This window comes from Panicum virgatum, chromosome 5K (genome assembly GCF_016808335.1).
Source record: "Panicum virgatum strain AP13 chromosome 5K, P.virgatum_v5, whole genome shotgun sequence".
Taxonomy (NCBI): domain Eukaryota; kingdom Viridiplantae; phylum Streptophyta; class Magnoliopsida; order Poales; family Poaceae; genus Panicum; species Panicum virgatum.
Window position 1 is genome coordinate 8181574 of NC_053140.1, and position 15624 is coordinate 8197197.

The 15624-nt window shown below is 48.1% G+C and overlaps 1 protein-coding gene across 1 annotated transcript; it reads right to left on the reverse strand.

Annotated features, from left to right (window-relative positions):
- Nucleotides 1-14416: 14416 nt before the first annotated feature.
- Nucleotides 14417-15240, reverse strand: LOC120706076 (16.9 kDa class I heat shock protein 1). The gene has a single exon (XM_039990647.1). It carries the CDS (start codon nucleotides 15125-15127, stop codon nucleotides 14669-14671), a length of 459 nt encoding a protein of 152 aa, XP_039846581.1. The 5' UTR covers nucleotides 15128-15240; the 3' UTR covers nucleotides 14417-14668.
- Between the last annotated feature and the right edge of the window lie 384 nt (nucleotides 15241-15624).

The following is a 15624-nucleotide window of genomic DNA, read 5'->3' on the forward strand; positions in this document are numbered from 1 at the left end:
GATCTTGTGGACGATGTAGATCGGCGAATTCTGCTGTATTGCTGCCGCGAGCGAGTAGGGCACTGGCGGCTTGGTTTGCAATGCAGCTTCCCTCCTGTGACTCCCCAGAGTTGGTCCCGATGGGGAGTATTAGTTCTTGATTTCCTCCTAGACAACGCGATGCACCACGCGCTCAAGCTCGTTCACCAGGCTTTCTAAGTGCCGATGGAGCGTGTGAGCCACCATGTAGTTCATCTCCTGGCGTAGGGCCCTGGTACGCTCCTCTGACGGCACAGACAGATCGACGTTGTCGAGAGCGCCTTCTGGTGAGAACCCCTTCCACCTGATGCCATGGTTGCGGGTCCTCTCAAAAGAGCCGATGAGATCGGCTTCGAACTGAGCTTTGGTCTCATCATACTTTAGCTTGTGTTCTGGAGTCAGCTCTTCATACGTGATGGGCTTGGGAGCGGGTTCTTGATCTTGAGCTCCTGCCATCTCTGCGGTGGGCGTTGTTGTTGATGAATCTCCCACCGGGCGTGCCAGAATGTGTTGTCGGTCGAAACCCACCGGCGAGCAGTGATAGGCAACACGAAGAGCCGGGAGGTTGCCGGGGCGCTGGCAGGCACTGCTCCCTCGTCGACGGCCCGCAATTCCAGCACACGCCGCGGCTTGTGAAGACGCAGGGCGTTCCACCTGACCTATACCCAATCAGGAAGGTGCGAACGTGCTTGCAATGACTTGCCTGCATACACAAACACGTGGAAACATAAGTCCGAGCCGTGGTCGGCTCCCCGGGACGACTCTTGCATAGGCTTTAAAGAGCCGATCGAGTCCCGGTGTCAGATGGGATCTGTTTGTATCCAGATATCGATGATTAAAGCGAATAGCTGTAAAGCTGCTTCGATTAAATCTAATTGATCTAATTCACGACGGTAAAGGTTTCACCGCTAGATCGGAACATCCTACACGTGATTGGGCCTAATAAATGTAACAAATAACTAAACCATAACCAAAACAGAGGCCTAAGAACTAGCAAGAGCCGATTCCCGGTTAAGACTAGAGCAGAGCATCTAACACGCCACCGGATCGTCCAACCCGTTTGCAAGGCCTAACCTAGCAGATATTACGCCAACTCTCAAGAATAAGAGCAAACCGTAACAGATCAGATCTACTAAACATAAGAGAAGCAGGGTGTTACCTTTACGCAGCTAACTCTATGCAACAAGAGCTAGTATAAGATGATAACATGATCGCGTAAAGACAACATAATATTCGTAGACAATAAGCAACAAAGCACGACAGATCCACTAAAAGCCATGCTACGAACATTAGGATAACTAGTACTACTCGCCATCAAAAACGCTTCAGTATGAGTAATACCAAGGTAAAAGCAAGAACAACGCTGCCCTGATCGCGAGAAGCGATCAGGGCAGCATGGCGCTTACTTGGATGAAACCCTAAGATTAGGGGTGGCGATGCGCCGAGATTGTTGATTGCGAGACGTGATGACGTTCTTCTTTTCATGAATAACATAGGGTACATATTTATAGTCCGGAGACTTGGGAAACAATCTAAACTAATCTTGTCCCGATCGGACTCTATCTCTAATCTTAAACTAAATCTAAGATACATGGCCCATGTGGCCCAAATGCTCACGCAGGAGCCGATTTACAAGCCTTCTTATTCTCCTGCTTCAAGCCCATCTTGCTTTCGGCCCATAAATTAATCCTGTTAATTTATGGCGATAACACATGCCCCCTTGGTTTTGGCAATGATAGTTCCAAAACCACTCCGTCGCTTCATCTTCCCGTTAATGCTCATTAAACATACTGCAACCACCAAGGAAGATGCAACGTCTCTGCAACTGGCTCCTCGTAGAACGTGAAACTGCCGATCCGTCTTCCATCTTTTCACTATTTAATCTCACCCCGAATCGGCTCTTCTTCACAGCGAACTCCTTCTTCCTCCCAGAGCCAAATAGCGCAGAAAACCCCACTCCTCTGCTAGCCATGGCGATCTCTTCTTCCTCTGGCTCCAACTCCTTCGGAGATTCTCCTTCTTCTTCCTCTTCTCCCTCTTCTTCTTCTCTTTCCACCTCCTCCATCGACTCCATCCCGGAGAGTCGGGAGCCGACGCCGGAGTGGGACCCAACCGCAGCGTATGAAGCACTGGCTCCTCTGCACTGGGATGCAGAGGAGTTCGACTTCGGGGTCGTCTCCGAGGAGGACGAGCCCGAAACTGAAGGAGAAGACCTCCAACTCCTGTTCCAGGAGGAGTTGGAGAGCGACGAAGAAGACTCCTCGGAGGGAGTCGACTCCTCCGATGACGACGAGCCGATGGACGGAAAGCCCTTCCGGTTCCTCGGGTCCTCCGAGGAGGACAGCGAGGAAGAGAACAGCGGCGGCGGCGATGGCTGGAGCGACTTCGGGTCCGAGGGCGGCAGCAGCGCCTTCGGCAGCGACGACGATGACGACGACGACGACAGCGGGGACGCGCCGGCCCGAAGCCCCAAGCGTCGTAGGCACTCAGACACCTACGATTGGTAGATGTAGATAGCATCGTAGGGGTAGGATCACAAAGCCGAAGGATTAATTCCTTTGTAACAATCGGCTTTCCTTGTAATGACCTTTTATTAATGAAATCACTTTCCTTCAATTCTGTGTGTCTGATTTTCTTTCCAAAAAGCCGATGGCAATGCATCAGGCTTCTATAAATATCCAAGAGCCGACGAAATTCAAACTAGAATCAACCCGTATAAGAGTAGAGAATCACTTCCACCTTGAACCGAACTTGAAACAAGCTCTCAAATCCGAGCGTAATTCGAAAACCCAGCTCTACAAATTCAAGCAAGAACTCTTCAAGCATCCGGAATTCGAATCAAAGCCCACAGCAACCAAACCCCAAGTGAACGGATCTGAGCCATGGCAGACTCTGCAACTTAGACAACAAATCCTACTGCTGATGATGCAACCAGTGATGCAGCAATCTGCGGTCTGAAGGTAATATTCGGCCTAATCCTTTAGTTTCCCTCAGCTTATTAAGCCTCTGAAATACTAAACTCTGAAACATGACACCATATGCATACTTTTGAATTTCTGAACTTCAGGTGTCAGACATCCTTCTACCGCATCCTTCCAATCCAAAATCTTTATGTCTTGGCCCACGAACCTATGAAAATCCCACATATTTGATCTCTTGTGAAGCAAATAGGATCCCTTTCGTGAGTCAAAACATCGATTTGAACCTCTGGGCCGACTGCTTAAGAGCCTGGCCCAACCCTCCTGAGAGCTGGATTACATGGTACAGCAGAGTAGCAAAAACTTATATGCCCTTGTGGCAGGATTTGAACATAGCCAATGCACTTAGCTTATCATTATCTCCTCTTGACAAAGATGAGAATCTTCTGAAAACCATCGGCTATTTCTGGTCTGGTGCTCTGAACTATTTTCTCTTTGGTCATGGACCCATGACTCCCACTCTGCTAGATGTCACCATGATCACTGGCCTAGATATTGGATCTCCTAATCTAGCTGCCCACAAAATGGCAGAAGTCCCCTTCAAACTTTCTTCCAAAGTTAACTGCACAAACTGGGGCACTTACATGAATCAGCACATGAAAACAAAAGGTCCAGTGACTGAGAAGGAACACACAGCCTTCTTAAATCTTTGGCTAGAGCATTTCATCTTCTGTGACCCTTCTTTAGCTCCAACTAAGAACTATCTTCCCTTGGCCTACCACCTGGCCCATGGCAATCACATCGGCCTAGGCAAACTTTTTCTTGGAGAAACCTATAGATATCTTCATTTGATGACATCTAACTTGCTTAACCAGAAGAAACTGAGAACTGGAGGCCCTTGATGGTTTATTCAGTTGTGGGCACAACTATACTTTCAGCACCAGATTCTGAACTTCCAAGGCCTAACCAAGAATTCTTTTCCTGATGAGAGTGGCAAACCAATTAGATGTACTAGCTATGGCCAAGCTTTATTTAGTCTTCCTAGCAGTAAACTGAATTCAGCAAATGCAGCAAACTGGTTCAGAATCTTCTACAAGGGACTGGATAATCCACTCTATTTCCCATTCACCGAATCTGAATCCTTTGAAAACCCAACTGCCTTTAGACTAGATAACTTTGCCGATGACGACAGCACTCGGCATCTATACTCTTTAATGATCCGACCTGGTTTCCTTCCTGTTGGCATTAGCACCTCTAATAGAATCATCAAGTCAGGTTATGAATCTTATCAACCAGTCATAGCAGCTCGGCAATTTGGCCTAGGACAGGTCCCTCCCCACTTCCATATTCGCCACTTGGTGGAGAGCAGAGCTGATCTGACTGATGGCCTCACCAGTTCAAGATGCTACAGCATGTTCGATGATCTCCACATTCCAATACCAGCCGATCTGCCCTTTGATCCTTCATCGATCGATTTTAGCACATGGTGGGGAATGTGGAAAACACATGTATTCAGGAAAGCTCTAGGTCCTCGACTGCAGCAAATTGATCCTGAATATGTAATCCCCGAGGAAGAGGTACCGAATCTATGCACTTTATCCCTTCTGAGTCCTTCATTCCTTTACTTGACTAATCCTGCTCACCCTGTTTGCAGCAACAAGATGGTCCAGAACCTATGACCAGCAACGGGGAGCCATTCCACTTTCTTCCAACTGCCCCTGATGTACTCTTCTGCAAAGGATCGACATCGATGAAGAAAGTGATAATGACCATTCAGCCAGACTTACTTCAGTCGGCTTCCAAACGAAGATAAGCTTCTGCAATTGTTGCCCCCCGAGTCTTAACCAAGAAAAGGAAGATGATCACGAGGCGCGTTATCAAAAAACCAGCACCAGCTTCTCCGAGTCCATCAGAGTCCAACACCAACCAGGTAACTCACCTTTCTAAAACTTCTTCTTTATTGCATACACACATGCTCTGGTTGACTGTAATTCTATTTTCAGGACGCAACTGAAGACATCCTTGAAACTGACAATTCAAATGCTCTGACGGATGTACATGACGAACAGGCTAACACAGTCAAAGCCTCTATTGTCACCTCCAATCCATCCGGATCAGCTACACCAGAGCCGATCATCACTTCCTGTTCAGAACAGGTAATATTACAAGAACCAATTCTGAACCAGCCGATAGTTCCATAAATGCATCTTGCTATTAACTTCAGATATATCCACAGGGCTTTGAAATTTCAAGTTTGCTTTCCTTTGACCCGGTATCAATGAGTCTGACTGCCCCTGGAGCAAAAACATCATCTTTGCAGCAATCGGCTAATTTGGCACATCAGCTTCATCTTATCAAGGATCTGCTATCTGCTCCACTCACTGCTCTAGTTGGCGATTCCAGTGAAATAAAGAACATCTTCGAGCAAATAGAATCCCAACTCTCGGAGCCATTGCAAATCAAACTTTGGCCAGCTAGCAATCTTCCATTCTTCCGGTTAGAAGTGAATAAAGCACAACAAAGAATAGAAGCACGTCGCTCTCAAACTTCTCTGAAAGCTGACATTGCTCAAAAGTGCAAGACCCTCAACCAGAAGAAGGCAACTCTAGATACCAAAGCTGATGTGTCTGCCAACAAGAAACAACTCGACCTCCTGAAGAAAGAACTGGCAGAACTCGAAGAAAAGGTTTGTACCACCAAGAAACTCATCCAGACCGAGGAAACTTCCATCGCAAACTCCGAACAAGAAACCCAGGAAATAGCCGAGCAGATACAAGCAGAGTTTGCAGAGATAAGCACCTTGAGCCGGCAGATAGTTACAGGCGATGACAAGGATGACGAAGCAATCATAGCACGAGCAGACACCGTCCGCACAGAAGCCATCCACGCCATAGAAGAATTCCTGAACCAATAGATAGGCTCCAGAAACAACTAGTACTGTCTGTTAATCCTGAAACTTGTAACTGTTTAAAACATCTTAAGTCGATGGTCGCACATCGGCTATCTTGCTTCTTATATGTATTTTACTAGCCAACTCAACGTGTTGGCCCCTCATTCATTTCTCATATTTTTTTTTACTGGCCAACTCAACGTGTTGGCCTTTCTCTTTTTTTACTGGCCAACTCAACGTGTTAGCCTTTCTCCTTTTTTTACTGGCCAACTCAACGTGTTAGCCCTTCATAATTTTTTTTCTTGGCCAACTCAACGTGTTGGCCTATCTCAGTACAGCCGGATGGATCTCATCGGCTCTTGTCACTCGCCTTCCCACATGCTCGGGAAATACTTCTTGAGGTGTTGACCATTGACAGCAACAGGAAACTTGACACCATCTAGCTCCTCAAGCATGTATGCATTCCCAGGCAAGACTTGATCAATCTTGTACGGTCCGTGCCAAGTTGGAGACCACTTGCCATATTTTCTATCTTTAGTTCCCAATGGCAATACTGCCTCCCAAACCAAGTCTCCAACCTGAAAATTCTTTGGCTTGACCTTCTTGTTGTACGTGCGAGCAACTTTAGCCTTATTTTCCTTGATCTTCTCCAGCGACCAAAGCCTTAGCTCTGTCAGATCTTCCACATTATCGTTCATCAAGGCTGCATACTGTTCAGCAGATAGATCATTCTGAAACTCAACACGCCTTGACCCAGCCGTGATTTCCCAAGGTAACACAGCGTCTTGGCCGTAGACTAAATGGTACGGCGATGTCTTGGTGGACCCGTGACATGAAATACGATACGCCCACAAAGCTTCCGACAACACCTCATGCCAGCGCCTAGGATATTCATCGATCTTTCTCTTTATGAGCTTGATGAGGCTCTGGTTGGATGCTTCAGCCTGTCCATTAGCTTGGGCATAATACGGAGATGATCTGATCAGCTTAATTCCCATGTCATCGGCAAACTTCCTGAATTCCTCTGATATAAAGACCGATCCTCCATCGGTCGTAATAGTTTGAGGAATCCCAAATCTATGAATGATGTGCTCTTTGACAAAGCCGATCACATCTTTCGACGCTACTAACCTCATGGGTATTGCCTCTACCCACTTTGTGAAATAATCTGTAGCAGCTAAGACCCATTGGTGACCCTTGCTAGACGACGGGTTGATCTGACCAATCATGTCCATGGCCCAACCTCTGAATGGCCACAGTTTGATGATAGGATTCATTACTGATGCCGGCACTATCTGAATCTTGCCAAACCTCTGACATGCCTGACACCCTTCGTAATATTTGAAGCAATCTTCAAGCATAGTGGGCCAGTAATAACCCGATCGCCTAATCAGCCACTTCATCATATGAGCCGATTGATGAGTACCGCAGGCTCCTTCATGAACCTCATGCAAGAGCCGATTTGACCGATTGCTGATAAATGTCGGCCGTGGCTTATCCCCAGGACCGATGTCAACCTCTTCCAAATCATCAGCTGACGTGAACCCGTATCCCAGCTTGCCGTCGTCTGAAAAACCAACTGCGAACGCAGGCGGGTCCTCATTATCCACAAGATCAGCGGCGAACACAGAGAGATGACAAGAAAAATTATTTGGCCAACCGCATGGGCTGGCCGTTTCTATTCTTCCATTATCATTCGAAGCCAAACGATCAATGAGTGGCCAACTGCTGGAGCAGGCCATCGTATGTACATGATGTAACAATTCCGACCCCAAATAGGATTTTTCTATTTTTCGGGGCCGGTCGCTGGGACCGGCCTCTCTATCTCTATTACACCCCGTAGCATGCCAGGATGTGTTTACTCTGTGAGGCCAGTGGATAAGACCAGCCTCAGTCCATTTTTTGTCGCTTCGATCCGATCACAATCTTCCAGGGCGATCCCTGAGATCGGCTCTTGCCCTTCTGCGTCCCAGGCATTCATATATGCGAGCGAGACTTTGCTGGAATCATCCGCAGGGACCATTTCCACTTCATCGCCATCCCATTGGATGAGATACTGATGCATTGTGGAAGGGATACAACAGTTGGCGTGAATCCAATCCCTCCCAAGCAGTACCGTGTATGTACTCTTGCTGTTGATGATGAAGAACGAAGTCGGGATCGTCTTGCGACCCACTGTCAGCTCCACATTAAGAACCCCCATTGCCTCTGATGGTTGTCCATTGAAGTCATTGAGCATCACATTGGTCTTGATTAGGTCGGCAGAAGAACGCCCCAACCGGCGCAGCACTGAATATGGCATCAGGTTGACTGCAGCACCGGTGTCAACCAGCATCCTGCTAACGGGTTTACCGTTGATGAAGCCCTTGAGATACAGCCCCTTCAAATGTTTGTAGCTTTTTTCCTTTGGCTTCTCAAAGATGATCGGCTGGGGGCCAAGATCCAACTGTGCAATAGGCAAATCCTCCGGCTGGGGTGCCTGGAACTCTGATGGGAGCACGAAGACCATGTTCACATCAGCCGATGACTTCTCATCGGCTTTTGCCAGCTTGGGGCGCCACTCTTTTCTTGGAGAGTGCCTTTCCACCCTTCGCGGATGCTTGACTCGTTACGCGAGATCCGGACGCGCCTTCCTCAGCACGTCAAGGTACTTTGCTTCTGCTTCTTCTAGATTGCGCAAGCGCTGCACTCTGCGCTTCTGCGAGCGATTAAGACCGTCAGGACACCACCGTGGGCGATGGTACCTGTCTTCTTCTTCTGGCTCGGAATCACCCCTGGTCGACCGCTCGGCGTGATCGTCGTGACACACTTTGGGCCCCAAGCGCTAGAACACCGAAGTATCGTCTGACTGGCGTGTCCGAGGCCTGCACTCCAGACAATCATCTATAGTGGGCAATCGGCTCATGCCGGAATTCCAGCAGTACCTGAAGAACGGGCAATGCCAGTGGTCACGTACAGCCTGGCGCCTTCCCAGCGTCCTCCCTGTGCGGTACTCATACTCCTCTTCTTCCGATTGATATCGGCGACGCAGCTTGTGCTGATATTCATATTTTTCCAGAAGCCGATCGGAAGCAGGAAGCTGATTACAAATGTGATGCACTTGCTCTTCAGTAATATGCTGTCGCCCTGGCTCATTTTGATCTTGGGGCCGTTTGCCAGAAATGGCCTCCCTCCTTTGCTCGTCACGACGACGTACAGGCCCCGCCATGTTGATCTGGAATGAAAAATTCTGGCCCGTAGGAGTGAAGTCTGACAACTCTACCACGTTAGCTTGCGGGAAGGGCTTCGTGTCGACCTTGATCGTGTGTTGAGCCAGAATTAATCGGCCTTGCTCGATAGCCGATTGGATTTGACGACGCAACTCCTTGCATTCACCCGTGGCATGAGTGAACGAGTGGTGCCATTTGCAGTTCAGTCTTCCCTACAGCTCTTGTGCCGTCGGTAGCTTGTGATTCTCTGGGAGCTTCAGCTGTTTCTCTTTGAGCAGCAGATCAAATATCTGCTCTGCTTTGGCTACATCAAAGTCGAAGCCCTTCACAAGCCCTTGCTGTTTGATCCATTTGCACGGGACAGGGTTTGCCCCCCCCTCGAGTCCACTCTGCCACGACCACTTCTTGTTCCTCGCCAGAGTCATCAGATTCATCTGCCTGGGCCATGTTTACATCGCGCTTGAACTTGTCCTGGTACAACTCAGGATGGTAGTGTTCATATGCCGTAAGCTTCTGCACCATGTGTGCCAGAGAAGTGAATTCCAACTGAAAAGCCAGATCCTTGATCGGCTTAACGAGTCCCAAAACAGCCAGATCGACTGTCACCTTCTCTGTGATGCGTGATGAGTAGCATCGATTCTTGACTTCTCTGAAGCGCTGTATGTATTCCGACACGGTCTCTCCTCGCTTCTGCCTGACTTGGGCGAGGTCGGCAATCCCAGCTTTAGCAGCCTCTGAGTGATACTGGGTATGGAACTGATCTTCCAGCTACCTCCAAGTTCGAATTGAATCTGGAGCCAATGACGCATACCATCCAAAAGCCGGGCCTGTAAGAGATTGGCCGAAGAACCGGACCCTCAACGGATCCGATACTGAGATCATCCCAATCTGCGTGAAGTATCGGCTCACATGCTCGATGGAGCTGGCTCCTTTTGATCCGTTGAACTTGGTGAACTCAGGGAGCCGATACTTGGGTGGCAATGGGATCAAATCGTAGTCACTTGAATACGGCTTGGAATAGCCGATCGCTTTTCTCTTGGGCAGGATGCCAAACTGGTCTCTTAGTATTGCACTGACCTGCTCCACATTAAGAACTCCTGGGGCCGATGGCTCAGAAGTCGGCCCAGTAGCGTACTTTGCCAGCCATGCTTGTTTCTCCGCGTCTGCTCTAGAAGCTCCTGGGTTTACCAACTGCACCGAGCGTGTTGGATTGACACTGTCAGGGATGTAGGCGCACGTGTAGCCGTGCGGGATCTCCTTGGGTGGCTCGGTGAGGAACTGGCCTTCTCCAGGATCACCGCCGATCTTGTGGACGACGTAGATCGGCGAATTCTGCTGTATTATTGCCGCGAGCGAGTAGGACACTGGCGGCTTGGTTTGCAATGCAGCTTCCCCCCTGTGACTCCCCAGAGTTGGTCCCGATGGGGAGTATTGGTTCTTGATTTCCTCCTGGACAACGCGATGCGCCACGCGCTCAAGCTCGTTCACCAGGCTTTCTGAGTGCCGATGGAGCGTGTGAGCCACCATGTAGTTCATCTCCTGGCGTAGGGCCCTGGTACGCTCCTCTGACGGCACAGACAGATCGACGTTGTCGAGAGCGCCTTCTGGTGAGAACCCCTTCCACCTGATGCCATGGTTGCGGGTCCTCTCAAAAGAGCCGATGAGATCGGCTTCGAACTGAGCTTTGATCTCATCATACTTTAGCTTGTGTTCTGGAGTCAACTCTTCATACGTGATGGGCTTGGGAGCGGGTTCTTGATCTTGAGCTCCTGCCATCTCTGCGGTGGGCGTTGTTGTTGATGAATCTCCCACCGGGCGTGCCAGAATGTGTTGTCAGTCGAAACCCACCGGCGAGCAAAGACAGGCAACACGAAGAGCCGGGAGGTTGCCGGGGCGCTGGCAGGCACTGCTCCCTCGTCGATGGCCCGCAATTCCAGCACACGCCGCGGCTTGTGAAGACGCAGGGCGTGCCACCTGACCTATACCCGATCAGGAAGGTGCGAACGTGCTTGCAATGACTTGCCTGCATACACAAACACGTGGAAACATAAGTCCGAGCCGTGGTCGGCTCCCCGGGACGACTCTTGCATCGGCTTTAAAGAGCCGATCGAGTCCCGGTGTCAGATGGGATCTGTTTGTATCCAGATATCGATGATTAAAGCGAATAGCTGTAAAGCTGCTTCGATTAAATCTAATTGATCTAATCCACGACGGTAAAGTCTTCACCGCTAGATCGGAACATCCTACACGTGATTGGGCCTAATAAACGTAACAAATAACTAAACCATAACCAAAACAGAGGCCTAAGAACTAGCAAGAGCCGATTCCCGGATCAATTCCCTGTTAAGACTAGAGCAGAGCATCTAACACGCCACCGGATCGTCCAACCCGTTTGCAAGGCCTAACCTAGCAGATATTACGCCAACTCTCAAGAATAAGAGCAAACCGTAATAGATCAGATCTACTAAACGTAAGAGAAGTAGGGTGTTGCCTTTACGCAGCTAACTCTATGCAACAAGAGCTAGTATAAGATGATAACATGATCGCGTAAAGACAACATGATATTCGTAGACAATAAGCAACAAAGCACGACAGATCTACTAAAAGCCATGCTACGAACATCAGGATAACTAGTACTACTCGCCATCAAAAACGCTTCAGTACGAGTAATACCAAGGTAAAATCAAGAACAACGCTGCCCTGATCGCGAGAAGCGATCAGGGCAGCATGGCGCTTACTTGGATGAAACCCTAAGATTAGGGGTGGCGATGCGCCGAGATTGTTGATTGCGAGACGTGATGACTTTCGTCTTTTCATGAATAACATAGGGTACATATTTATAGTCTGGAGAATTGGGAAACAATCTAAACTAATCTTGTCCCGATCGGACTCTATCTCTAATCTTAAACTAAATCTAAGATACATGGCCCATGTGGCCCAAATGCTCACGCAGGAGCCGATTTACAAGCCTTCTTATTCTCCTGTTTCAAGCCCATCTTGCTTTCGGCCCATAAATTAATCCTGTTAATTTATGGCGATAACACGTACACACAAATACATTGCAAGATGTTACGTGCACAACTAGATGCGGCAAATTCTTGTAGGTGGAGCCGATCCATCCGTTGGATTCCCGGAAGGTCCAGCCTCGGCAGCAGCAGTGGGTACTGAAAGCTATGGGCACTTCTTATAAGTGTGACCGTCTGCTCCACATAAGTTGCAACATTTTTTCTTCTTTCTAACCTCGGACTCGTCCATTCCGTTCTGGATACGATGCGCCTGCCGTCGGCCTATGCCCCTCTTCATAGCTAGATCTGGGATGAGCATTGGATGAGAATTTTTTGAGTGAATGGTCCTAGAATACTGATGCCGTATATCTCATAACACCAAGTCTGTGCAGCGGCTTACTTTGTGAAATAGTGAGAAACATACGACGCAGCATCCAGATACAGAATAAGCCGCGATGACACTCTGAATTCCTTCCTCAGAGATATAGCTCAGATACAGAACAAGCCGCGATGACGCACACCTCACCTCATATTCTTTGCTGGTAGACTTCAACACTCTGAATTCCTTCCTCAGAGATATAGCCCAGACCTTCACAGCATCCTTCACATCTTCAATGGTACGATACTTTGCCCCTAGTATGACCTCATTCACTCTGTATTCAAACTCCGGACATCTAATATCTTGTACCACTGGATTCCCAAAACCCTCTTCACGCCATTCACCTAGCACTAGGAAGCGCTCATCATCCTCATCGTTCGATGAGTCCCCACATTGCTCTATTATTTGTGCATCCTGGTCTTCTTTCTCTATGTCCTCCACAATTCCAGGTATCCGCTCGCCTTCATCTGCTAAACCTTGTGGTTCTGGTTCTAGTTCTGTAGCTTGTACATTCTCTTCTTCTTTATCCTCTTCCAACTCTTCATTCACCTCATATGTTGTGTGTGTTGATCCTTCACCTAAATTACCGACCTTCTGGTGAATCTGAATTACCATTGCGAGAGGCCACCCTCTTTGAAGAGCTGCCTGCATGTACTGTTTCCATTCTTCCGTACTACTTATAAGCGTCAACTCCCAGAAATCCCCATTTTTTTCCCAAGAAGTCACGGTATGAACCATAAGCAAATGAGTCTTTGGATTCACATTGAACTTCCCATGAAGCCACTTGCGTATGGAACCAAAACTTCTCTCTAGGGGTTTATCTAGACTGCACTGTCTTCGTTCCAATGATGATAGATTTACTCCATAGGAATCACGAGTAATTCTATAAAAATCACCGTAATGAACTTGAAACGCCACCTTGCTCAACATATCTGGCCATCCAAAGACTTAATTTTAATTAAACCAGTTTCTAAAACCATGGTACGACTTCAATTATAACTACTAATCCGAACCCTAAGCGGTTACAATTATAAAATAACTAATTATAGAATTAAAAATACAAAAAGATTAGAATGACAAAATTGAGAAATATTGGTTACCTGCGGTTCGGATCCAAAATCTGGCAGGGCTTCGCTGTTGCAACTCCCTCCCTCACCCCACGTCTCTCCTAAATATTGTTTGCTGCAAATACAGGTGGGGGACCTTGGCTTTTATATTGAGGGTGGGAGCCTATCGCCCCCCTGCCGGATGGTAGGAGCCTCCATGCGATAAAACAGAAATTTTAATTGCATATAGACTCCTACCGCCCGACAGGGGGCGGCAGGGTGCCTGCCGCCCATCTGCGGGGCGGCTGCCGCCCTGCCGGGTGGTAGGGGTAACCAAAAATATATTTCTGTAAAAACGATTTTTGAAAAATATAAAAAATGGAAAAAAAACGCCTAGGTTTGATCCATTTCACTGTCAGCTTGGCTGCTACTGGCCTCGTCAGTTGTCTCTAAACCTGAAGGTAAAAGTATTTTTCTGCCCTAACCACGTCTAATGTTAAGTCAATTGCTATAATAGTTTGATGCGAATTGGTTCTGTTAATTTTTCAGATAAATTTTTTATGGGTACAAAATTTAGAGAATTTATTATTTTTTAGACTTTATATCTTCAACTCAGTATATTATATTGCTAAATGGGAGATTAGTCAAATGATTTTGTTGCGGAAACCGCCATTAGATTGCACTAAACTAGTGTAAAACTAAGGTGGGATTATAGATGCACCAGTTTAGTTAAAGAATTTGCACTAAATGAAATATAAGTGGTGAATACCACACTTTTGGGATGAAAAATACATTTTTTCCAAACGTAAACAAAACTCTGCCTAGATCATCATTCTGATGAAACCAGCTTGAGAGATGTTCTCAAAAGAAAAGCTGAAGCTGCAATAAAAAAAAGGCTAAAGCGTATGTGATTCGTTTTTTTCTTGTGAGATGGACACGAGTAGAAAAAGATGAATATACACAAGATCTGCTTTATTCTTTATTTATTCACTCGCAGAAGGTAGAACATACTCCTACACACCCGATCTCACCAAACAGGAAAGAAGCTAGCACATAGTAGGAGTACATGACACAGTCTGCAGGCTGAAAGGACTGAACAGTACAAACCACACACACCAAAGCAGAGCAACGAGACTAGTAGCTCGAACCGGCAGTTCCTCCGCCGCACACGCTCACCACCTCACCGTCCGTCCCCACGGTCGCCTAACCGGAGATCTGGATGCTCTTCACCTCGGGCTTCTTGCCCTCGGCCTTGGGCACGGTGACGGTGAGCACGCCGTTCTCCAGCCCGGCCTTGACCTGCTCCACCTTGGCGTCCTCAGGCAGGCGGAAGCGCCTCATGAACTGGCCGCTGCTGCGCTCCACGCGGTGCCACCTGTCGTTCTTGTCCTCCTTCTCCTTGCTGCGCTGGCCGCTGATGACCAGCACGTTGCCGTCCTCCACCTCCACCTTGACCTCCTCCTTCTTGACGCCGGGGAGGTCGGCCTTGAAGACGTGCGCCTCGGGGGTCTCCTTCCAGTCGATGCGGGCGTTGGCGAAGGCGGCGGTGTCGGAGTCGGAGGAGGACGACGACGGGACGACGGAGCGGAACATGCTGTCGAAGGGGTCCCAGAGGTCCATGGAGAAGGGGTCGAACACGTTGCTGCGCCTGACGAGCGACATTGCTGGTGCTCTGTGTGCTTGGATGAGCTGAGCTCTGTCTGTGGATTGCAAGTGCGCTGTAAGAAGAAGGCTTTGTTATCTCTGTGTGTTGGGCGTTCCTCTTTGGTGGGCTGCAGCTGGGTGCGAGGCAGGGAATTTATAGGAGGGATTGTCTGAGCCCGTACAAGCCCTTCCTGAGACGTCTGGAGAGCTCTAATTGTGTCTGATTGCTTCCAGAGTAGTCTACTCTCTCCTGGGCGCCGCTGAACGGTTGCTTTCCTTTTCTCTCGCTTTGATTTATGTGCCGTTCTTCCGTAACCTTTGGATTTGCGAGTAGCTTCACCCGATGCGATCGCTGTTAAGGCTTTACTAGTGCCACATTTGTAGATAACGTATAGAACGAAAATATACAAAACTGATGTTACTAGTTACTAAGTCCTGAAGATTACCTTATAATATGTTCTAATTTTTTTTGACTTGCATAGGAGTATTTTATACCCAACAGATAAGATGCACAG